We start from the raw sequence: 22,217 nt of genomic DNA on the forward strand, positions 1-22,217 counted from the left end.
GGATTAAATGGAACTTTCTCACTCACTGCTGTACAAGGCTATAGGATTAGTCCATGGGCGTGAGCGTTACATAATTCGATCTTGATCTTTAGAGATACCATGGGCTCATTAGTCCACAAGGCCGTAGCTTTTACGCCTTGCAACACAAGGGGGGAGGAAGGGAAGGGCAAAAGAAGGAGGCGCTGCATCACCAGGGTTATGAGCCTAATAACGACTCCGGGTTAAGGTTTAGAGAAGGAAGAGAAAGTACAAAAAACCTGATGCTGTCATTAGGACAACGTGAGGTACCCCTAACGAAACAGATTTACTTATCCCTGAGAAATGTAAGATCATCGTGTTAGAAAATAATCTTGAGATAATTCTCTGTTTTGCATAGCATAATATTAGATGTAAGTTGTGAAAAATGGAATTATTTCCACCCAATGGTCTCGAGTTCAAATATCAGCGGTAATGAATTTTTAGAGACCGCCCTATCTCTGCTAGAATTTTGTGTGGAGGACATTTAAAGAGCTACACTCCGTCCGTCGGATGGGACGTTAAGCCATGGTCCCATTGGTGCCTTTCCTTAAGAGCAGGCTAAAGCCGACACCAGGTTTCTTTCCATCATTCCTTCCACACTCTTCCCTCGCAGCGCAAATTACCTCAGCTGCTGGTCGCCTTCTCCAAATATGTACCCCCTAGTGAAAGATAATTCTCGAGTTGTAAGTAACATAATATTAGATCTAAGCTGTAAACAATGGAACAATTTCCACCCAGTGATCTCGGGTCCAAATCCCGATGGAGGCAAAGAATTTTCAGAGATTGTCCGGTATATACTTATCCTCACATTTATCTCTATCTTTATAACCTTGCAAAGTTTGAAGTGCATAAAGTAGACCTTTATCAACATATGACTGGATCTCAAATTAAAAAAATGACATCTCAGGAGTCTAATTAATCCCATTTTTTAAAGGGGGTTGTTTAGGAGTTTAATCCCAATTTTCACACCTGGAATAATTTCCCGAATTCGCAAAATTTTATCCTGATATTTTTGCAATTCGATAACGTCGGATGGGACGTTAAGCCGTGATCCCCTTGGCGCCTTTCGTTAAGAGCAGGCTAATGCGCACGCCGGGTTTCTCTCCACCCTTCCTTCCACACCCCTCCGTCATGACGCAAATGACAAGCTGTCGGTCACATCCTCCGAATGCTTTACCTGGAATAATTTCCCAAAATCGCAAAAATTCATTCAATTCATTTTCTTGCAGGGCATCGACAGCCTGCCCAACGAAGTGCTGGACCTGCTCTACCTGGCGACGGAGATCCCGCCCCTGGTCCGCGTTGTCCTCTCCTACGGCCTCTTCGCCCTCGGAATCCTCCTCTTCCTCATCTCTCTGGCATGCCTCGTCCGAAGCGCCGGACGACAGGAGACCCTCTCCCTCGAGGCCAGCAACCACTTCGCTAAGCCCAAGCCGGCGGCGAACGGAAACCGAAAGCCCATGCCGCAGCTGCCCATGTCCAACGGCGGAAAACCCGCGCACAACGGCACGAGCAAGAAGGACACGATGGACGCCCTCAACCCCGCGTTCGTCGAAGCCCCCGAAACAGGAGTCGCGGGGTAGACAGCGCTCCTCCGGTGGGATACAAGATCCCTCTTTCTTCGTGCTCGAGTTGGCGTCTTAATCGTTAATGTTTTGAGGGATCTTAAATATGAGAACATTGAAAAAAGACGGACTTGTCGATCAAGAAAGGTATCGGTTTTGATGAGATTGTGAAGGAAGCTAAGATCTCGTTATATCGGGGGTTCGGAGATGGTTTCACTGTCTCTCGAGGCCTGTCTCGGGGGGCAACAGAATAAAATGCAAAACCATCTCCGATTCCCGGTTTACCGACGGTCTAGCACTGATTTTTCTCTCGAAACTGCTTGTCCTTTTTTTCCATAAAAAAAGGGCTCGGACTTTTTTCTCCAAACGCGTCACGATTGCACGATTTCGAGCATTCTTACGTGCATGCGTTCGCGCATGACTTCACGCATGGTTGTGTACATGATTGGTCGCATTATTCAGGTGTGCCCGAGAACGTTTAATGGATGAATGTATCGCGTCAATGGATGGATGAATGAAAGGCCTGAGAGACTGCGTGCGTGCATGAAAGATGGCGTGTATGATTCGTGATGAGCGAATGTGTGAATGTACGTTTGCGAGTCGAGAAAAGTGATCTGAAGCTCTGTGTTGGTAAGACGACTGGAAACGACATGTTGACGGTTTTCTGCGGATTGCTGTGGCTGGGCGCATAGTGCAAACAATGGTTGTGCTGCATACAGTTTTTAATCGTTTTATTTTTGTTTTAACCCAAGAAGAAGTGCTCAACGAAATTTACATCAGTGAGGACACGTATGTGACTCGCCGGGGAAACAGCGGACAATATGTGGTGCCTACTGGAATAGTCGTATTCGATGGAAGGATCTCGTTTATGTCTGTTTTTAGTAGAGAAATCGCTGTTTATTCACAGCTCCTTTTCATAAGGATATGGCTCGTAATTCCTGGTAAAAATTAAGATATTTTTACTTCGCCAAAACTTATTCATTCCTGAGTACAGAATTCCTCTTTCTCGTTTCCATCTAATCAGAAAATGTTGGCAATTTCTTTGATGATGATATTATGAAGGAAATTTATCCATCTGAGTAAATATGAGCAGAGAAATAAAAGTGTTTTATAGAATTTTAGAAAAAAAACTCAATTATCTATTTTTGAAATTGGCCACTTGGAGTACATATTATTTTTATAATTATAAATGTTATATCAACACAAAACGTTAACTTACGCAATGAAATTGTGTTTAAATCAACCTCCTGAGCTGATTAGAAAAAAAATGAATGTGAATATGAAATTGAAGCACCAATGACTTTCATTATTTTTGCTATGTAACTTATTATTTCAAAGCAAATCGTCCTACACAAGGCACAGGGTATTTAAAATATTTTTATAGTAAATTGTAAAAATGACGTTAATGTGTCAGTCACATTCATTGAAAATATGTGTTGTTGAGGAGAAGCAGGAAGAATGGAAGATAATCATCGGGTTTTATATGAAAAACCGAATCTCATTTTGTATGTAAATACTTCAACTTGTGGAGCGCTCAATTATTTTTTACTCTGACATTTCCATAGAGGTTGAATGACATTGATGCCATTAGGCTCCTATGATAATAATTTCTTTTAAAATTAAGATAGCCTTCAAATATGGCGAAAAATTTTATTAAAATGTTTCTCGCTAAACGTTTCAAACCATTACGCAAGAAAACAACGCCATATGGCGTTTTTAGTTAAAAATGCGTTTCTTTAGCTTCCGGAGAAAATTAATGCTCTTTTTAGCGGAAATATTTTATATTTTTCTGACTTTAGCCAGATAAACATTACGCCATCTGAAATTTTGCCTGGCGATGCCACTATCATTTCAAAATTTCAAATCTAAAAGCATCAATAACATTTCCTTGATCCATGTGTACTTAAATCATTCCTGAAATGCTGTGTTGAATAAGTAGTTTGGCTGTGTATCTGTGCCTTTAATATGGGTGTTATAGTTTTGTTGCATTTGCCTAAACGGGACCATTTCATTTCCAGCATAAATATCGAAAAAGCGGATGGTGTAGAAAGTTCTCCGTTCACTCTTGACAACGCTTTTTGCGTATTTAGTTCAAACTGGGGAAAACCGCGACAATTTCATGAATATCTCAGTTTTCAAAAGTAACTGAGAAAATTCATAGGCTTATGTCTATTTCTCCGTATTCATTGTGACATTGTTTGATATATATATTTTGGTGCAATAACGTCTATGTAAATATTCTTGAATTTGTATTATTGTCTTACAATGAGCTTTACTTCTGGACAGTGTCTCAAACTATTAATGGTAAAATTATGCTTGACGAACTTCGGAAAAATATTGATTCTGATTGAGATAATGGAGCTGCAAATCAAGCTACTTAGAATATTGCAACACCAATTTGTACAATATTCTTGTATGATTTTGAACAGATGAAATTGGATTTTTTATTTTATGAAGTTTTTGGGTGTACCATTGAGGTACACACTAAAAAGAAATATCGTTGTGTACACATTAAAATAAAAGTGACAAAATACAAGTGCAATCTTTCATTTAAAATAATCGACCCCTCCATCGAGATATGAAAGGGTATACATCTTTGAGAGAGCTAATGAAATGGGTTTCATTTAACAGGTAAACTGACGAAATTCTATGAGCAGGTAATTGAATGTTTCACTTTTTAAGTAAACAAATGTGCTTCGTTTGAATGAATCAAAAAACTAACTGGTTGTGTTCAAAGAATATAATTTATCGATAGTAGGTACCTACTGATTCGGCCGATAAATCGTGGAATACAATAAGCTGTTACTTGAAACTTTATATAGCGAAAATAATATGAATTATTGTTTACTTGTATTGCAATTGGTCGGGCGAATGAAACAGATATTGAGATATTTAAAATTAAAAAGTCCTTATTCAATTCATTAAGAAGCATATTCAGGACATACCTTCAAGTCTTTTGGTTTCAGGTAAAATACAGCAACATATTGTATTCAGTCAATGATCATGAGGGTTCCAGGGGAACCCTCTTAAGGATACAACACACCGGGGCCGGGAACCAAGCCCGTGGCTTATACGCCCGGTCACCCGGGGAGGGGCTGGAGAGGAAGGAAAAAGGATAGAGGCGCCGCCGCGATGGGAGCCCACCGACGCCTCTGGGAAAGGATAGGAGCGGAAGGGAGGGGACGAGGAAAAACACCTTAACGCTACAGAGCGAAAAGAGCCCACTAAATAGCGAAACCAAGCATACGCAATTAATTTTCTACCAATTCTAGTGGATTTTCCTATGAGGAAGAAAAATCCAGTATTGTATTCAGTCAATGGAAACGAAACCCTTGGGTCGGGTTCGCGGGATACACTCCTGGGGCGAGGACTATAAGCGATTAGCTTTTCTCCTCTGCCCCCAGAAGGGGAAGGACGGGAGGGAACAAGGAAAGGAGGCGCCGCCGCGATAGGAGCCCGACGACGCCTCCAAGGAAAGGACGGGGAAGGAAGGAAGGGACGAGGAATCCTGCACCGTCACAAAGGCGGGCAGGTCCTACTACTAACGAAACCCTGCTTACGCAATTAATATGCTACCAATTTTAGTAGATTTTCCTATAAGGAAGAAAAATCTATCGATAAAATCGGTAGATATTGTATTCAGTCAAGAGTAATATGAACAAAGAGATAATTAATCCAATGCTGCCATATTGCGAACATTTCAGAACTATTATTACAGCTTCGCAGGTAGCGCTAATCTTCAGTTGAACCGTAGCAACAGAAACAAAAATGATCCATGATGTACTTTTCTGAGGATTTTTAGTTGATTGAATCCTAGGAAAGAACTTTATACTCAAGTACCGAACGGTGATTGAAGAAGAGATTTTGGCCGCGGATTCTTGTTTACCATTGCGGCGTAGAAGAGATTCAGGGGATGTATTAACTTAGACACTTTTACTACTGATGCAGAGGGTGAAAGTGTACCTACCCATTGTATAAATTTTCTTAGGCGTTGGTGTCCACCCTTTTTTGGAATTTATTCCTGCAATGCGTTATGTATGGAGATCATTATATTTTAAATGATCTTAATTATTATCTGTCCATGCGTCTCGGGCTTTAGGACGTGTTTTTATTTTTCCTTTTAATCTCCTTTCCTAAAAAATAATTTTACCCTTCCTACTACGCCTTCCAGTTTTTATATCGCTTCAAATCGTTCTCCAAATTCAAATCTGAGAGGTACATACGTCCATATAAAGGGCAGAGAAAAATTATGTCACGAAATTTTAACCCCAGATAGCTTATGCCAATGGGCACCAAAATTACTAATGATTTTTAGTTCGAAAACGCACCTTTTTTTAAACTACAAAAACTTCAGGACCAGCGAGGTTAGGTTGCGAGTTTGTCTTGTGGTCGGACGCCATGGGTACATACATTGCAATCTCCGTCAGGCAATGCATTCGATGTCACGAGTTGTTCATAGTATCGGACAACAGGGCAAACACGCGGGCAACTGGAGCGGAAAGTTTCTGTATTTTAAAAATGGTGCGTTTTCGGCAAAAAAATCACTGGTAATTTATTCTCTTACTAGCATCACATATCCAGCGTTAAAATTTCGTGACGCCCTTTTTCTCCTGCCTTCATATTTCTTCTAATAGTTTCTAAGATTTTCAGCATTAAATTACGCTCCGTCGTCATAAAATTATTTCATACGATAAGCACACCGAGGGGGTTTTAAGAGCAGTTCGCTACTCTTGGAGTTGAGAACATTTTTTTTTCTTTTTGGAAGAATGTGTGGAGAGTTCTCTATCAACAGGATCAAAGTTAGGATATTAGCTTCCATTCGATCATGTGCGTCTAACGATACAACGAAGGAATTTTGAAGTGAGGAAAACTGCGTTAATGTCTTCGTTCTGGCCTGATAGACCGAGAGAATAATGGATACTCGCCATTGTTGATCTCGACTACTGTATTTAGACTCCGGTGTTAAAATGGTCACCTTGTCTCAAGTAACCGATATCTTTCTTAGATATATGTTCTATTGAGGGTCATCAATATTTTAAATATAATTTTTTAGGGAATTACCATTGAGATAACACTCCTATTCCTATTTTTATGAATTTTTTGTAAGCATGTGGAGTCGTTTGCCAATAGTAATACGTTTATTATCTTTCGACTATCTCATTAATGGATCCCCTATTTAGAGCATCAGTGGCCTCGGCGTATGATTCAGACTGTCACTATCTGGTCAGTGGAATTCTCCTTGATGACAAAATGCAAGTCCATGCAAGTTAAAATAATGGATATAACGAAAATTTTCGCCGATTTTTCATGAGTTGGTGACGCCATTGCAGTCCCAGTTCATTTACTCGTTCTCCGCTTCATTTACTAGTCGGCAATGTGGGTGGTTCTTCTTGTTGACTTTTGGCACACCCAATGAAGGGACATCTCCAGGCCGAATAAATTAACACACTTGACTCAATTGCAGCAAGACAGCTTCGTTTTTTCCAACAACGGTGATAAATAACCCGACGATAGATCGAACCCCGATAGTAGTATTCGTTGAAGCACGTATCTATGAACCGGAAAGAGTGTATTTCAAAAAGTAAGAGGTTAAAGGTCATCAATTAAAACTTTGATAATTATTACCTTCAAAGATTTGTTTGTGTTGAAAATGAAACATGCAATCGTAAGTCTACTGGATGCAGAATCTCTTTTGGGTATGATGCAGTGTTATTGAGTGTAATGACCTCGCAGTGATGCGCTCCAGAAACCGAGTGTCTATGGACTTGTTTACCATTTTATTCAATTATTAATAGTAAAATTAAGAGGGAGTAATGAGTCTGAAAGTGTTATGAACGATTAATGCTTTGGTATGAGGATGGCTTCAAAGAGAACGGAGTATCTTGCGCTGTTATAGAGGAGTCGATAACGATTATTAGATAAGTCTGAAAGTCGTTGTTTTGAGAGAAATGAAACCAGTTTTCTTTAAAAAGAACTTGGCCATAATTTTTTCTCTCGATACCGATGGAAGGACAGCGGAATCGAAGGCTTTCGACCTCGTGGGGTTACACTTCAATGACCCGGTCTACAACTCGATGAGTTATTTTCCTCGCGTCCTCAGAAAGGGATAGAGTTTGGGAATGATTAAGCAAACGGGTTCTTGCTGTGATCGGTGAGACGAATGTCTGAGGTTGGGATAGGTTCGGGAAGGGAGAATCTTGCGCTGTCATTCTGCGTGAGTGGCCACCAGTCGAACTTGGAAGCAATTTTTCGAGAGAAATGGAAGACATTTCCTAGAAAAACAAAATGAGCTTAGGTTTATTCTCTCGATACTGAGGGAAAGACTCCGAAACCTTACCGATAGATCTGAAGATCCTATCGTTCCAATCGAGTCATTTCCACTCCTTTCACTCTTAATCGTTCCCACTACATCCCGGCATCTTGATCCTAAGGAATTCTCCCGCAACTGTCGGCTACTACACAGCCAACCCACCTCCTCTGCTGCTGGTTAATATTTGCACGGAAAATAAGTGCTAAGGGGAATCTTAAGAATGATTTATTATTCAACATAAATATGTCAAAACGCATTGTGCGAACAAATTTCCCGGAGAGTTTATAAAATCTACGATTGTCCCTGAAATGGAGCATGCATTGTATTGTAAAATCATTTGTGATGAAGTACATAGATATAAATAGAGAGAGAAAGCCAGCCAAACTTTTTGAAAATGAGAAATTTAGAATATATTTATAGGAATTTGTAATTTTTTCTTAAGATGTGATTTTCAAGGCTGGTATTATATTCATTAAATTTCAACTTAAAATATAAAACGGATAAATCTAGCACTTCCAATTAGCTTATATTTGATAATCCTCGACCTATCTCCATTTCCCTACATTTTGGGGACCTTTTCGGTGTTTTAGCCTTCGAGACATTCACTCCGCATATACGCCAATTCTTCTGAGCTGTGTGAAGTGTTTGCTCTTTCGTCAAATCATCGTAAAAGGCTAATAGCACAACGTCGTTAAGGGTGGCCGTTTTTTGCTATATGAGATTGGCATGCAAGGATTGAAAACTATAATCGCAAATATTTGCTAGAAGGGTGCGACGTATGACATGCATTGACAACAAATTATAATGGACTATAATTACGGTTGAAGAATATTTTGAATTCTTTTCTATACTCAATATAAAAAAACCAGCACTGATCGAAGGAAAAAGTTTTTAGTCCGAGAATTTCCCAAAGAACAGGCGAATAAAAAGTCGTCGCACAACTTTCAAATTTTCAAATCCTTAGCATTTATGCAGCAGGCTTTTGAAAGTCGGTTGCCAGAGCCTGTATTTTTATTCGTCATAAATTTAATTTATAATAAAATCGATTGATCGGCGTTAGTTAGTGGAACGAAATGATACTCATGGTAGAATTAAAGCAAATACAAAGTGCAGTTGCACAAAATACTTTAATGATGTTGACTGTTTAAACGGCTATAGCGTCATTGTCGAGACAAAAAGTCGATAGTATTAAAAAAGTATGCGGAACAGTACTTTGTTTTTCATTGTGCTCTATCATGCATTAGTTTATTACACTCGTTAATTTGATCACGCAGCTGATTCGAATCAATAGCTAAAGGCAGATATGATAATACTTTGAATTTCAATAGCCTATTTTCAAGCATGGTGATTCGCTGCAAACATTTAATATAGATTACTCATTCATTTACAGGTTAAGTTGGCTCATAAAAATCTTCTGCCAACAATAACAGATATAGTTATTTTATTACTTAGGTATTTACTCTACCCTAGAGAAAGGGATAGTATAAAAATATGAAAATGTATTCAAACTTCTCATTTCTACGATAGGTATTCAGAGTAACCATGACGTCAATATAAACGATTTTTCGTAAATTTGTTTAAGCAGCAGTGAGATATTTTATTATTAAGAGAATTCCTACCCGAGGGTAAATTATTTTTTCTTTCAAGAAGGAATTTATTTGGTTAAGAATATCAATCGCACATCCAAGAACATCCAAGTATTCATCGCACCACGTCAGGATGTGTCGCACGCTCAGAGGGGAGTTGCAATCGTGACACGAAGGTGGTTCCTACTCTTCCTTCTTGAGTGATCAACTCCATTGTAACCAAACAAGAATAGTGCAAGTAAAGTATTTCCTCTGTAATCTGGCACTTCACTTCTCCGGTCCTGCCAGTAGTCCGGCTTTTCATTCAGGCAATTTTCAAACGGGTAGATCGGTAATTTCCAGTAGTCTACTTCGCTGGTGAGCCCAGTGCAACTCAGAAAATAGGGGAAGTGTTGCTTAGTGAGAGAGGAGACATGCACGAACAGTTGTCCCGCGGTGGAAAGGGAGGGGAAAGCATTTATTGCAGTTTTACTTTACATTGAAAATAAATTACATGTATGTACTCTTGTTCCTAACTTCGAAGAAGTTGGTAGTGCTACCGAAAATTTAGTCGAGTGTTTTTTGTCTTTCATAGTCTTTTATACTGCGTCTTACCCTACCTGGGTTATATTTGTATTTAATACATTGTATAGATGTGTGTGTACAATGAAACATAGCTTGTGCGGTTTAATGACGTCATCATTTGTGATCTCCAGTAATCCGGCCTTTTCGGTAATCTGGCTTTGCCCTTGTTCGACAGCTGCCGCATTACCGATAGACCACTGTGCTAGCGGTGGTGATTTCAACGCCAGGGGGATTGTGGCAGACTGCGTCTGCTTGTCTGGGACCGTCTCTTCAATCAGACTCGAATGCATTGTGCTGGACGGAATAAAATACCTCCGGGGCAGGTGAGGATGATAGACTACCCTCCGTTCCCCTTCCAACCCCTTCCCCTCTTCGCGCGTCGCCGTATGCATATGCTCTACCCCCTCCCACCCCCGTTGTGCATCCCCCTCCCAAGCGCCCCCCCTTCCCACATCGTGCTCGCTGCAAAACCTACCTTCCCCCCTCTCTTCCCCCTTCTGTGGCATGAAAAACCCGCCAAGTGCCCGCGTTTGAGTCCTTCCCCGCACGCTGGAGTGCCTCCCGAGGAGTACATACGCAAAGGATCGGAAAGGGAGAGTCGAAATGAGCCCGGGAGTGGGGTCTTAGCTTCGCCGTTTGATCCTTTCGCGTGAGCGGGCGGCACTGCTGCTGGACGGGACGATAACGGCCCCGGCATTACAGTCTTCGTCCGAACTGCACGGCCGAACGTCTCGCGCGGCCCAGAAGAGGAGCACTCTGTAGTGTTTACGTCCCTACTCGGTTGGTATGACACTTGGGAGTTGAGCTCGCCTCGTCATGAGGATGAATTGGTGAGCGTACTATTCGCGCATACAAGAGTAGGGTAAGGTTCCCAGGTTGCCACGAAAATCTGAGGACCACATCACAATTGTTGTTGAAACTTCAATGAGATTCGAACCCAAAGCTCTCCGAGTTGTAGTCTCAGTTCTGAGTTCTAAGCTCACCGGGTCACCACGCCGCACCAAAAAGAAGATATCGAGTGCATACGCATCATTGCCTCTGCCCCAACACCAAAGCGATTTTCTAGGCTGAGCAAGCAGGCAGAAATATCAATACTACCCACCCAACCGGCCAACGCATTGAGTAAAGCTGCGATTATTCCTACGATTTACCTTGGTGTCGCCGAAAACATCTTTTAATTTTCACCTGAGGTCATGCTCAGCCATTGTCACATTGTGCGTACGTTAATCGACCATAGTCTTTATTAAATACTGCAAGCTGAGGGAAAAAAACTGTGCGGTTCATCGATGCTCTGGAAACTTTCAACCGTATCAATGGCCTTCAAAGAGACTGTGTGAAAGAGTGGTGGCCGATGAACGGGACCTGTTTCTTTTGACCTTTGAGCCGGACTGCGCGAGTGTTTTGTGCAATCGACCGATAAATCTAACGAAGCGATCCAGAACGATCTTTGCGTGTTGTGACTGATTTTGGGCCAACGAATTCATCCATAGTTGTTTACGCAATAGGAAGACCTAGTGGGAGGATGGAGTTCGAGAAAAGTGAAGCTCTAGCCTGATCAGGGTTCACTTGTAAGCGGAGGAAGTCAACGCATCAAGAGAAACGAAGGAGGACCCGGAGGAAAAGGCTTTTACGCTGCCGTGTACCGGGAGTGAGTGTACTGAGAAAGCCATGGGGGAATATATGTGAGTATAAAATCTTTGGCTAGGTGCAGCAGAATCATTCGGATGGGAATGCTAATTGCGGATAGGTGGTGTGATGGAAGCCTCCTTTCTTATGTCTCCCAGCTCAAGAGGTTTGGGCTCGGAGGTTGCGAAATGCATTTGTGTATGATCAAGCAATTTTACCTATTGCCACCTAGAGTTAGAGGAAGGTTAAGGTTTTGTGGGAATACGAGTAGAGGTTGCTGTGTGCTGTCAACTCGTGAGAATTCATTCTCACGTCCTTTAAACATGTTGGTCTAAATTGAGGAAAGGATGGAAAATTATAAAACAATTTTAACGAACAATAAATTGATAGCACAAAAATAATTTATACTTCATTATTTAGACTGGATAATTCTTCTCGGGTTTCCCACCGGATAAATTGCTTGCAGGCCAACGTTTCAATAGCTGCCTCTGCATCGTACTCGGGGCATAAGGACGATACCCTGAGGACGATGGCAGAGACGTCGAAACGTCGGCTCACATGCAACTCGCCCGGTGAAAAACCTGATAGGATTTCACCAAGTATTATAAGCTGGAAAAGAACGAATTTATTCATCACTTCGATATTTCCCAAATGAAATAGGTTGACAACCTTCAACCATCATTTTAGCCATGTATTCTCCCTCATAATTACACGGATGGCTGCATGGGGTGATCGCGGTTTTGCAACTCGCCCGACTTTAGTGTACAGCAACGTTATAATGCATCCATCCCTCTCTATTTCTACTTTCGCAATGCGTTTTATTAGAATGCAGGTTTTGTAGAGGTCAAATGGCCACACTATCACCGTCCGACCACCGATTACTTGTTTTGAAGGAAATACGAGTTTGTGAGAAATTGTAGAAAATTGAGCTAGAGAGTCGCTGAGGTACTGCAATAAAAGTTCTTGAGCCAAACATTAAGAAAGAACTTATCACTTTCTCTTGTAATTATACGTAAGAAAAAAGTATAAAAAGTCTTGCGGGAGCAAACGCTCATAGTTATTTATTATGTGCTCATAGAAAATAGCCATATTTTTTATTTTTGTTGAAATTGGAAACATTTGGTAGGAAATGTTTTCGACAAACGTCACTGAGATTATTATTAAGTGATAAAATTACATTTTTATTAAGTCAAAACGAAGAAATGCTGTCGCGATTAATGGTACCTTGTTATTTATTATCTGATTTTAGAGGATATTTTAAATTTTCCTTTGAAATATTGAAATTAATGAATGTAAAGGATGGTCTAGGCAACACCACAGTGAGTAATTATTTGGTAGAAAGGCGTATGGCCTAAATATAGGGTTAAGTGTATTTAAGTTAAGTCATTTGTTCCGTCTGTTTATCGACGCGGATAAATCATTTGGTGTGGCTGGTATTACGTTAACTGTTACCCGCGTGATAGTATAAATACGCCGGGACCGTTGAAGGCCATCGGCACCTGCTTCGGATTACCTAATCGTGGTTGATGTCACTCACGCTACTTTCCCCATTAAAGAGGAGTTAGAAAGGATTTTCGCATAGTTTGATCATGAATACGGATTAAGATAAAAATGAGTGGATGTGAAATTTTTGTAATTAAAAGATTATTGCCTGACAATCGTATTCATTAAAATCGACAAATACATACATGAGTTATGCTCTTTTTGAGAGGAATCTTGGTCGGAGAAGATATTGAAATATTGATCAAAGAAGGAAAGTATTTTAATATGGCAGAGCAATTATCTCCGTTGACAAATATTCAATTATTTCCATGATGTTGTGATTGTAGCTTGGTTTTTTTTTCTGACATCAAACGAAAAGAATTTGGATTTATGTTAGAATTTCTTAGAAAGTCATCTTATAGTGAACTCAATTCTGCCTGTTATCGAAAGATTTGCATACCCATGTTCTACATTACCGCATGCATGCACAACATGCTACCAGAGAATCTGCCTAATATGGCAAATAGTTACATATGTGATTTTCTTAAATAAAGATGCTCTTCTTTAATGAGCTCTTGAAAAGCTATTTAAGTGTGATAGCAAAAATAATATTTCATTTGATACTTGGGTTTTGCATTCGGATGAGTTTTGTGCCGAGCCAGATAAGAAAATTACAATTGCCTCAATGAAATTTATTATTAATTAAAAAAATTAAAAATAGTACCCTTTCGAAATTATGGTACTTGTCAAACGACTATCCAAGGGAAGAAGAGCGTATTGTTTTCCCCGCTAACGGCGTTTAGCCCAGGAATAAAGCATGAAATTATCTTTGCTGGAGTTTCCACTTGACAATGCTCAACTTTCTTTATTTTCCCTGAATTAATTTTAGAAATGATTTCGCATTGACTTTTGACTGTGATTAATGGGAGGAATGACTTGTTACTTTCAGTTCAGTGGAAATGGCCTTAAACTATAACAAAAATTTGAACTTAGCAAAAACTATCCAAAATTTTTCTTCGGATTATTGCATTTTTGCCCACGCATCTAATATACCTATGAGAATAAAAAATATAATAGCATTTTATCATTAATAAACGAATAAAGTGATTCCTCAGCGATCTTTATCTTTTGTATTTTTGACTTAATTGCTGCTGTTGAAATGTCGGCGTGAGGGATACACATTCACCCACTCATATTTTCACAATTTTCAACCGTGAGACAATACGGAGAGCTGTCGTCATTAGGATCATTTTTAAGAACTCTCGTGGGATCGGTCCGCCAAAATTCACTTGCGTGGAATTTTCCACATTCAGAAGGTGTATTTAAAAATGCCTCGAAAATTTTGTGAAATAATTAAGCCACTTAAATCGCATAATTTTGGCTTAGGGATCACGATAACTATACAAAAAAAATGGAAACGTCACCTTTATCAGTAATAAAGCGTTCCTCCGCGCCAAAGCAGGTGTTTAACGTAATGTAAATCAGTACTTGTATGGCATGTTTTAGCCACAAATATTACCTCATTTAAGTCCAGGTCCACTGAATCTTAAATGAATAAATTTGGGAAGTTCGAGATTTCTCCATTCTAAATCCTTTTAGTAAATATGAACAAGAGAAATGCTTGGCTTCTGTGCACGTGGCCAAGATTGGAAAAACAGTATCCTAGATTACATGTTTGCTAACTACGACAAAAGTGTTTGTCTACATGTAATTCATTTTAATCAAAAATTGAAAATTTCTTTAAATTCAATGCTCGCGTAGAGGGATATGAAAAGGAATTTTTTATGAAATTCATTTATAGGTGAGTTTCATATTTAATTTTCTAATTTTTAATTGTGAGTTTCAATTCTTCTCGCCTCAGCTTCTGGTAACTGCGCAAATACCTTAGCGCTCTTGTAAATGCATAAAATGATATTCCTAGATGAGATGTTTACCACAAACATAACCCATGTTCGGCAAGACGCAGTACAAAAGGCACAATAAAAAGGGGCAAACTCACACAAATTTAAATTTTCGATTGCAACACCGCCTGCCTCAGAGAGCCAATCCTCTTGTTCTCAACTCTGAGGAAGGTGGTAGAGCCACTTAAAATCTAAATTCGTGTGAGTAGTCTCCATTTTTTGCGTCTTTTATACTGTGTCTTACCGAGCATGGGTTATTTTGTGGTGCATATATATGTATATAATGTACATTTTTATATTTATTTATGTACACGCACTCCTTCATTGATTCACATGACGCTATTGGTGAAAACATACAAATAAATCCATAGGTTTAGAAAAAAGGGTATAATTGAAAAAGGACGAGGATGAATGTGCTGTGGTAGATGGAAAAATCCAGAAATAAGGGTAAAAATGCAGCCTGACTGGGACTCGAACCATTAACCTCTCGAATACCGGACGAGTGCTCTATCAGTTACGCTACCATGACCAAATTTACCATGATTTCGGTGGGGATTTATGCATAGGAAACTTTATGAAACCCTTTGCATTTATGAATAATGTATACATGTAATATAAATAATAAACATTTACATATTTATTTATTTATTTACGCACATATATACACTATGACGTTTAATCTCTCTTCTGATAGTAGCCCTTGATTCAGTTTGACGGGGCAATGCCGGAGTGTATTGTGGAAGTAATACGATTCACTGGCCTCCCTACCGCGACACATAATCTCTCCTCGAGTGCTCCTTTTCCCCACCTTAATCTCCCCCCCCCCACCCCCCGTGACCCTTTCACAACGTCACCTGTTCTAGTGCCTGCAGACATCGCGTGCCGGTCATTCCACGGACGACATATAATTCGCCGCCCCGCTCAGCTGCATTTCGACTGCACCAGGAAGGCGGCCTTCCCCCGAAACGGGACTGTATTTTGGAAACGATGCGTCGCGCGTTGACCTTACGAAGGAAACCAGTCGTCGCTCCCGTTCATTTCCCGCTCGCAACGTAGAAAGTGAAGTATGCGAAGAGCGATGAATCGAGTCGTTGCGTCGAGTGGTGCACGAAACTCTTTTTTGTTTTTTGAGGAAAGACTCACTAGTAAAAGAAAATGTAGAATTTTTTGTGGCTGCATAATTCGGCTCTTATACGAAGCTGCAACGTTTTGAAAATATACCTTTAAAATTTTTTTTATCGTGTTCTGCTCTTGAGTATAAAACATAAATTGCAACGCTGTTCAGCCTAAAGATCATTCATTGGATTTATTATTCAAGCAAGTGTTTTTCTAGCGGTTTCAATCCACTTTAGCATCATTTCTCCAGAGTGTTTTGTCTTCAAGTATGACCTCAATTTTGATAAAGCACAATACGATAAGTCACATGTTGGGAAATAAATTGGCTTTATTAGTTTGTTTGTCTTCTGTTAATACGCACCCTTTTTCATTTTTTGTCAAAACATCAACTATATTCTATTTGCGATTTACCTCTGTTTTAAGCATTTAAAAGCATTTTCGTCAGATTACATGTAAGGGTTTGTATTTGCCTACGGTATTTCCAAATATGCATCACAAAGAGATCTAGGTTTTTTTTAACAGCAATTGGTGGTAGGTAGAGAACGTTAAGAGGGACATTTTAAAGTTCCCCCTAATATATTTTAAAGATCTCCCTTGTATATTTTAAAGTTCTCCCTTGTATATTTTAAAGTTCTCCGCTCGTTATTTCGTCGATCCTTCTGAGCATCAACGTTCACATAAATATACACTCGAATTAAGTATTAGATGTTAAGTGGAAAAAATTCATGCAATACTCAAGTCATTGCCATCAATTTTTGCATGATCGGGAGTTCATTGTTGAGTTTTGGGGCAAAAATTGCATTCACCAACTTCATTTTTTTCTCCTTTCATTTGTTTTACCAAAATTATGCATCTCATTTGAATAAATGGAGATCTGTGTACAGAGACTTTTTTTGATGGGAAGAGGAGGGAAGGGTGGAGCAAATTGGTCATGTTCACAATGAGGGCAATGAACGATCAGGACCTCGGAAACATCAGGCAACATGGCACTACCCTTCTGGCTTAAATCCCATTAGAAATGCGTGTGGCGACTTCGTGTGGAGGGAATTGGTTGGGGAAATAGGTAGAGAGCGCGTTGAAGGAGAGCGGTGAGTGGTCTATCATCCTCACCTGCTCGGGATGTTTTTCGTGTTGCGCGATCTCTACGGACAGCTCCATTCAGGCAGAGGCGGTTTCTCATCATTCTCCGGCCGTTGAAATCACCGCAGTCCGAAAATTCATTGTCCAAAGGAAAGCATACACCATGGACTCTTTCTGATATGATGCATTTTTTTACTACCTTTTAGAATCTAAATCTACTAAAAAATAATATTTTTTTATTCATTTACATTCATTTTTAAGGTAGTCCTCATTGGATTCCAAAATATGGAATCTCTTGAAAATATAATAAAATTTTGCCTAAGTATATAATCACTGAAAGTATTCAACTACTTAAAGACTATGTAACACCCTAATTTAAATTGTTAATGTCCATCCAGTAAGATCTTTTTACATGAAAGCAGTGATCGAATGCATACACGGGCTGTGTTCATTATAAAAGTAGGATTTGGAGAAGAAAAATTATAATCAATAAAAGAAACTAACCCGAGATTAAAGCCACTGATTCCTCGTAAATTTATTTTTGAAAATCTGAGAGATCTGACCACCAGATCTGACTACACTGAAATATTGTAGTGAATTAATTCCCATCGTTATCCTCGCTCGTATGAATATGGCATGTAAGAATTGACTAACTATAAAATATCAACTACATCTTTGAAAAAGTACACATTTTTAACTATGCTGTCATGGTCATGCGTAACAGAATTATTTTAAAATACTTATTTATTGCTATTCTGATTCTTCCATATCACCATTAATCATTAAATATCATACTTAAGCCTGAGTGACATGTTGCTTGAACTGCACAAGACCAAGGATTATAGAAATTATCGCACTGGATTTTCAGAACCATTCCTCGATGTTAGAAATGAGCTATTAGATGATACTTCAATCTTACAAAATCATGTAAATAGCAATAATTAGAATGAAAAATTAGGAAAGAAATGGAAAGTTGTGAAGATTGAGAACTTTGAAAGGAAAACTGATAGAAACTGATAGATATGATAGAAACTTCAAATAAATTAATTAATAACCGTTTTGTCGCATTTTCCATGAAGATGATTAACGGGTTTTCTGTTTTTGTAATTTCTTCTTTAATGTTACATCGTTTGAAATATAATGTTGTCCGCTGTAAATTGGATGAAACTGACTCGAAGATGCCTATAAATTCTACAATATTATCTTCCAATACGCTATCCATGAGCGAAAAGCTGTAAATCACCAACTGGAAAATTTTTACACACTTAGAAACGTGTTGAAAATAGAAAATTTCACTTGGAGCAGTCACATGTTTAATTTATATTTTTTAAATTTTTTGGAATCTTTAGTTAGAGAATATGTTTATGTATCACCATTCAAAGTTTTTTTTCTATTTTTTCCCTCCTTATTCGACGTACTTTTTCACTATTATGAAGAGAAAATGCCTTTTTTTCTGACTAACCCCATTTAAATATTTTTTTTAGATTTAAGATTCAGGTTATTGCCTGATTATCAGTACCTTGGAACTTATTTGTCGTCTCGGTGCTGAAAAAGCTGACGCCATTTCTACGTAACACGTCGTTAACTTCGTCCATACCCCCTTCTCCCTTAGCTATAACTCAATCACTTCATTCTCATTACCTCACCTCTTATAAGACTCTCCTCTCACCTCCCGTTCGCAAAATATCTTCAAGAATATTTTTCCTTAAATATTTTGGCAATGAGAAAACTATTGAGTAAGTGTTATGTGAATATGTATTTGACATAAAAAACACAAAGTGATAGGAATTTGGAGGAAATTGAAACGAATTCGTGAATTAAGGAGATAAAATGTCTTACATATGGATTATTTCCAAAATATAATTTACTGGAGATCACGCCGTGGCTAGTGGAATTAAAAACTTACCTTTTTAAAGGATAAACACTTTCATGCATATTGTTTAGCATTGTTAGTGCACGTGAAATCCTGCAGCCCCTAAGTTCAAAGGTAGGCTGACTCGATGCAGGTTATTCAGAGTTTTTTCCCCAATTGAAACTTCTACCAGCAGTCGAGTCACTACTAGCCTAGTTTGCTTGCTGCTTATAAATGTTTTATTTGTTCATCGTTCGGAATATATAATGGTTGAGTGTCAAAATATAATTTCATTTATTATATCGTACTTCGTTTTACGTTACATGTAATTTCTATTCAAAAGTGATACTAAGGCTCATGTACATATGTTCTACGAATTGAAAATTATCGCTAATTTTGTTGGCCAATTTCAGGAGATTATTGCGAAATTTTTAAAGAAAAGTTTTCCCGAGGAATCATTTTCTTGTAAGATAGCCGACCTTTACCTTTACTTAGTCTGATTTAGCTGATAGCCTTACTAGCCTACCTTATTTTTGAACTCTGCTCTGTCGTATTTGATGCATATAAAGATGAAATATTGAAGAAGACTGATTTCCAGCGCAAACGGAAACACTGCATCGCTCGAACTGAAAAAAAGGAACAAAACTCGATCGATTAGCAAAACATATCGCCTCAACCTTTAAGTAAAAAAAATAAATGTACACATGTAGGTGTGTATGTGGCGTGATTCAGTTTTATACGGAGCCCTGCGAATGTGCGCAATCTATTCGCGCTCTTTTTATGGAAAATGTTGCAGTGGGGAGCAGCTTTTACACTCTTTTTCTCTAGCCGGTCAACTAGTTCGGTCGCTGGGTAACTAACCCGCATGAGGCAAGAGAGGTGCTCGTGGGACGGGGAAGGGGGTAGTTTGATGTTGTTGGAGGGGAGGGAGGTTGTGGGCAATTGAGATGGGGTGTTGGAGTGGGGGGAGAGGAGGAGGAGGAGTTGTATAGGTGGGTGAGGCAAGTAAAGGGGCAGGAGGTCTGGCGGATGTCGGTCAGCGCGCAGTCGAGGAGGGAGACAGCAAAGATTGGGTCCTTATGCGACCCGCGTCCACTGCTCTCCTGATCCGATTGGCCTGAAAGGGGTAGGGGGTTGCCCGACATTGGGGATGCCGATAGAGTGCAGATTCAGCAGACGGTAAACAAGTCAATCTGCGAGAACATCCAGCCCAGATAAGTGAGAGAAATGAAGGGCGATTTTACCGGCGCAAATGAAATCTGAAAGCATTGTCTATAGGGGCTATTCACACACAAATTCGCGTTTTATTACTACATTCACCTACAAAGTGCAGCTCCAAGTGGTGGTAAAAAAAGTCAACCTGCGAGAAAATCTACTCATACTTGGCGAAAATAATGAAGGGAGAGTTTAGATGCGAAAGGAATTTGAGCTCTTTGTTCAAAGCTATCGGCTATTATTATTAAGCTGCTATTAATATGTGTAACATAACTTATTTTGGCCCTAAAAAATCAATAATAATGTGATTTATCTCAACGGAGAGCATAAAGTTTGGAAATTATATACATGGTAAACAATTTCATCTGCGAGGGAATCCAACGATGCTGAGGGGAATTTAACAAGACCAATTCAAAAAACGAAAAATATCTAATGACCATTTTTGCAACAGTCATAATTTTATTACAAACAGACATTGTATAGCTTTTAAAATATTCTTTTTGTTACAATTCATACTATTATTAAGTTTAAAATCGATTAAAGCTTTAGATATTTTTTAGGATTTTAGATTGGCGGCGCTATCTTCTATATTTTTTTTAAATTAAGGGACTGTTGAGGATGGATAAACTTATGGTTACATGAGTTTGTTTGGCTCGTTAAAGATATTTAATATAAACTATTGTGATTTGACAGACTTTCTCCTATCATCCACAAAGTATCGCTAAATATTATCAAGTTTATGTGAAGAAGATTGAAGTAATAGGTTCCAATCGATTTCATTTCCCATTTGCGTATTTTGCCAAAGGTGTTTTCCAAGTAATATCACGGGAGTATTTTATCAAATATAATTTGAAATATTTTCTATATTGGTTTTTGTATCCTCTATGTTTTATATTATTTTAAATTTCAATACTTGATATTAAAATAAGTACGTAATAATGATTAAATTATGATCAAAATAAATAATTTTAATTAATGATAAGCTAACTGTTTAAGATAGATTTAATATGAGTTACTTGATTTTTCTATCAGTTTAGAGCGGTTGTGTTGGTGTACATAGTTATTAAAAATTTAAAAAACATAGTAATCACGTTAATTTGTCATCAGACTGTAGCGATATAAAAAAATCCTGTCGTTGAAATGAAGGACTTTAGAGTTGATACCGAACAAGTTGCCGCGCTCTTAGGCAGTATAGGCACGTTTTAAGACTGCAAGAAATTAACCTCGCAGGCTTTAAGATTACGGCAGCGGAGATGTTAGTTAGTTAGAGCAGAACTGTCGCACAAACTAACATCTTCGTGGCCGCAAACCTGAAGCCTACGGAACCATTTTTGGAATCTGAGGCAAAAAAATATGATTATGGATATCATATATTGCGATCACAGTGATATCGCGTGTACATATATTTCATTAACAAAACTTTTTTATGATTTAACTTATTCATTATTTTTCTGCTGAATTCTCCTCTCATTCAAAGTTCTACATCCCCACAGATGAAATCATAGCATAGAATAACGAAAAAAATATTTGAGCACACTATGCGAATTTCAAATATTATAGATACAGTTGTAGACAATTATTCAATTAAGTTGTAATGAAATAAATCAAGGGAAAATTGAAAATTTTAAATATATTAATTCATGAAAGTTGGATAACGCACCGAAAATTGCAGATGAATTAGACATCTACATAGTACTAGGGCACCAATACCAATATTATTACCAATAGCGGAGATATTTCTCAGTCAGGAGTTTTTAGCTCTTTGCTAATAATCCTTCTACTAGCAGGAATAGCCGACGATACATCGACGGTTAGAAGAATAGGAATTTGTATTTGCATTTGGCCGTCAGAGTTGTAATGCTCGTATACTATCTTTACAGAATACATGATTTTCCATGCCAT

The 22,217-nt window shown here is 38.6% G+C and overlaps 2 protein-coding genes across 3 annotated transcripts in view; both read left to right on the top strand.

Moving 5' to 3' along the window:
* The window catches only part of LOC124154319 (scavenger receptor class B member 1), a 213,080-nt gene extending 210,381 nt beyond the window's left edge, over positions 1 to 2,699 (top strand). For both annotated transcript variants that reach the window (XM_046527981.1, XM_046527980.1), the window contains exon 10: positions 1,248 to 2,699. In XM_046527981.1, coding sequence (XP_046383937.1) covers positions 1,248 to 1,601 — 354 coding nt within the window. In that variant the 3' untranslated portion in view covers positions 1,602 to 2,699. The remainder of the gene's footprint in view (positions 1 to 1,247) is intronic.
* An 8,037-nt stretch (positions 2,700 to 10,736) lies between these two features.
* The window catches only part of LOC124154321 (scavenger receptor class B member 1-like), a 218,573-nt gene continuing 207,092 nt past the window's right edge, over positions 10,737 to 22,217 (top strand). The window contains exon 1 of the mRNA XM_046527983.1: positions 10,737 to 11,725. The gene's annotated coding sequence lies outside the window, so the exon portion shown is untranslated. The remainder of the gene's footprint in view (positions 11,726 to 22,217) is intronic.

The sequence above is a fragment of the Ischnura elegans genome, chromosome 2, assembly GCF_921293095.1.
Source record: "Ischnura elegans chromosome 2, ioIscEleg1.1, whole genome shotgun sequence".
Classification (NCBI taxonomy): Eukaryota; Metazoa; Arthropoda; class Insecta; order Odonata; family Coenagrionidae; genus Ischnura; species Ischnura elegans.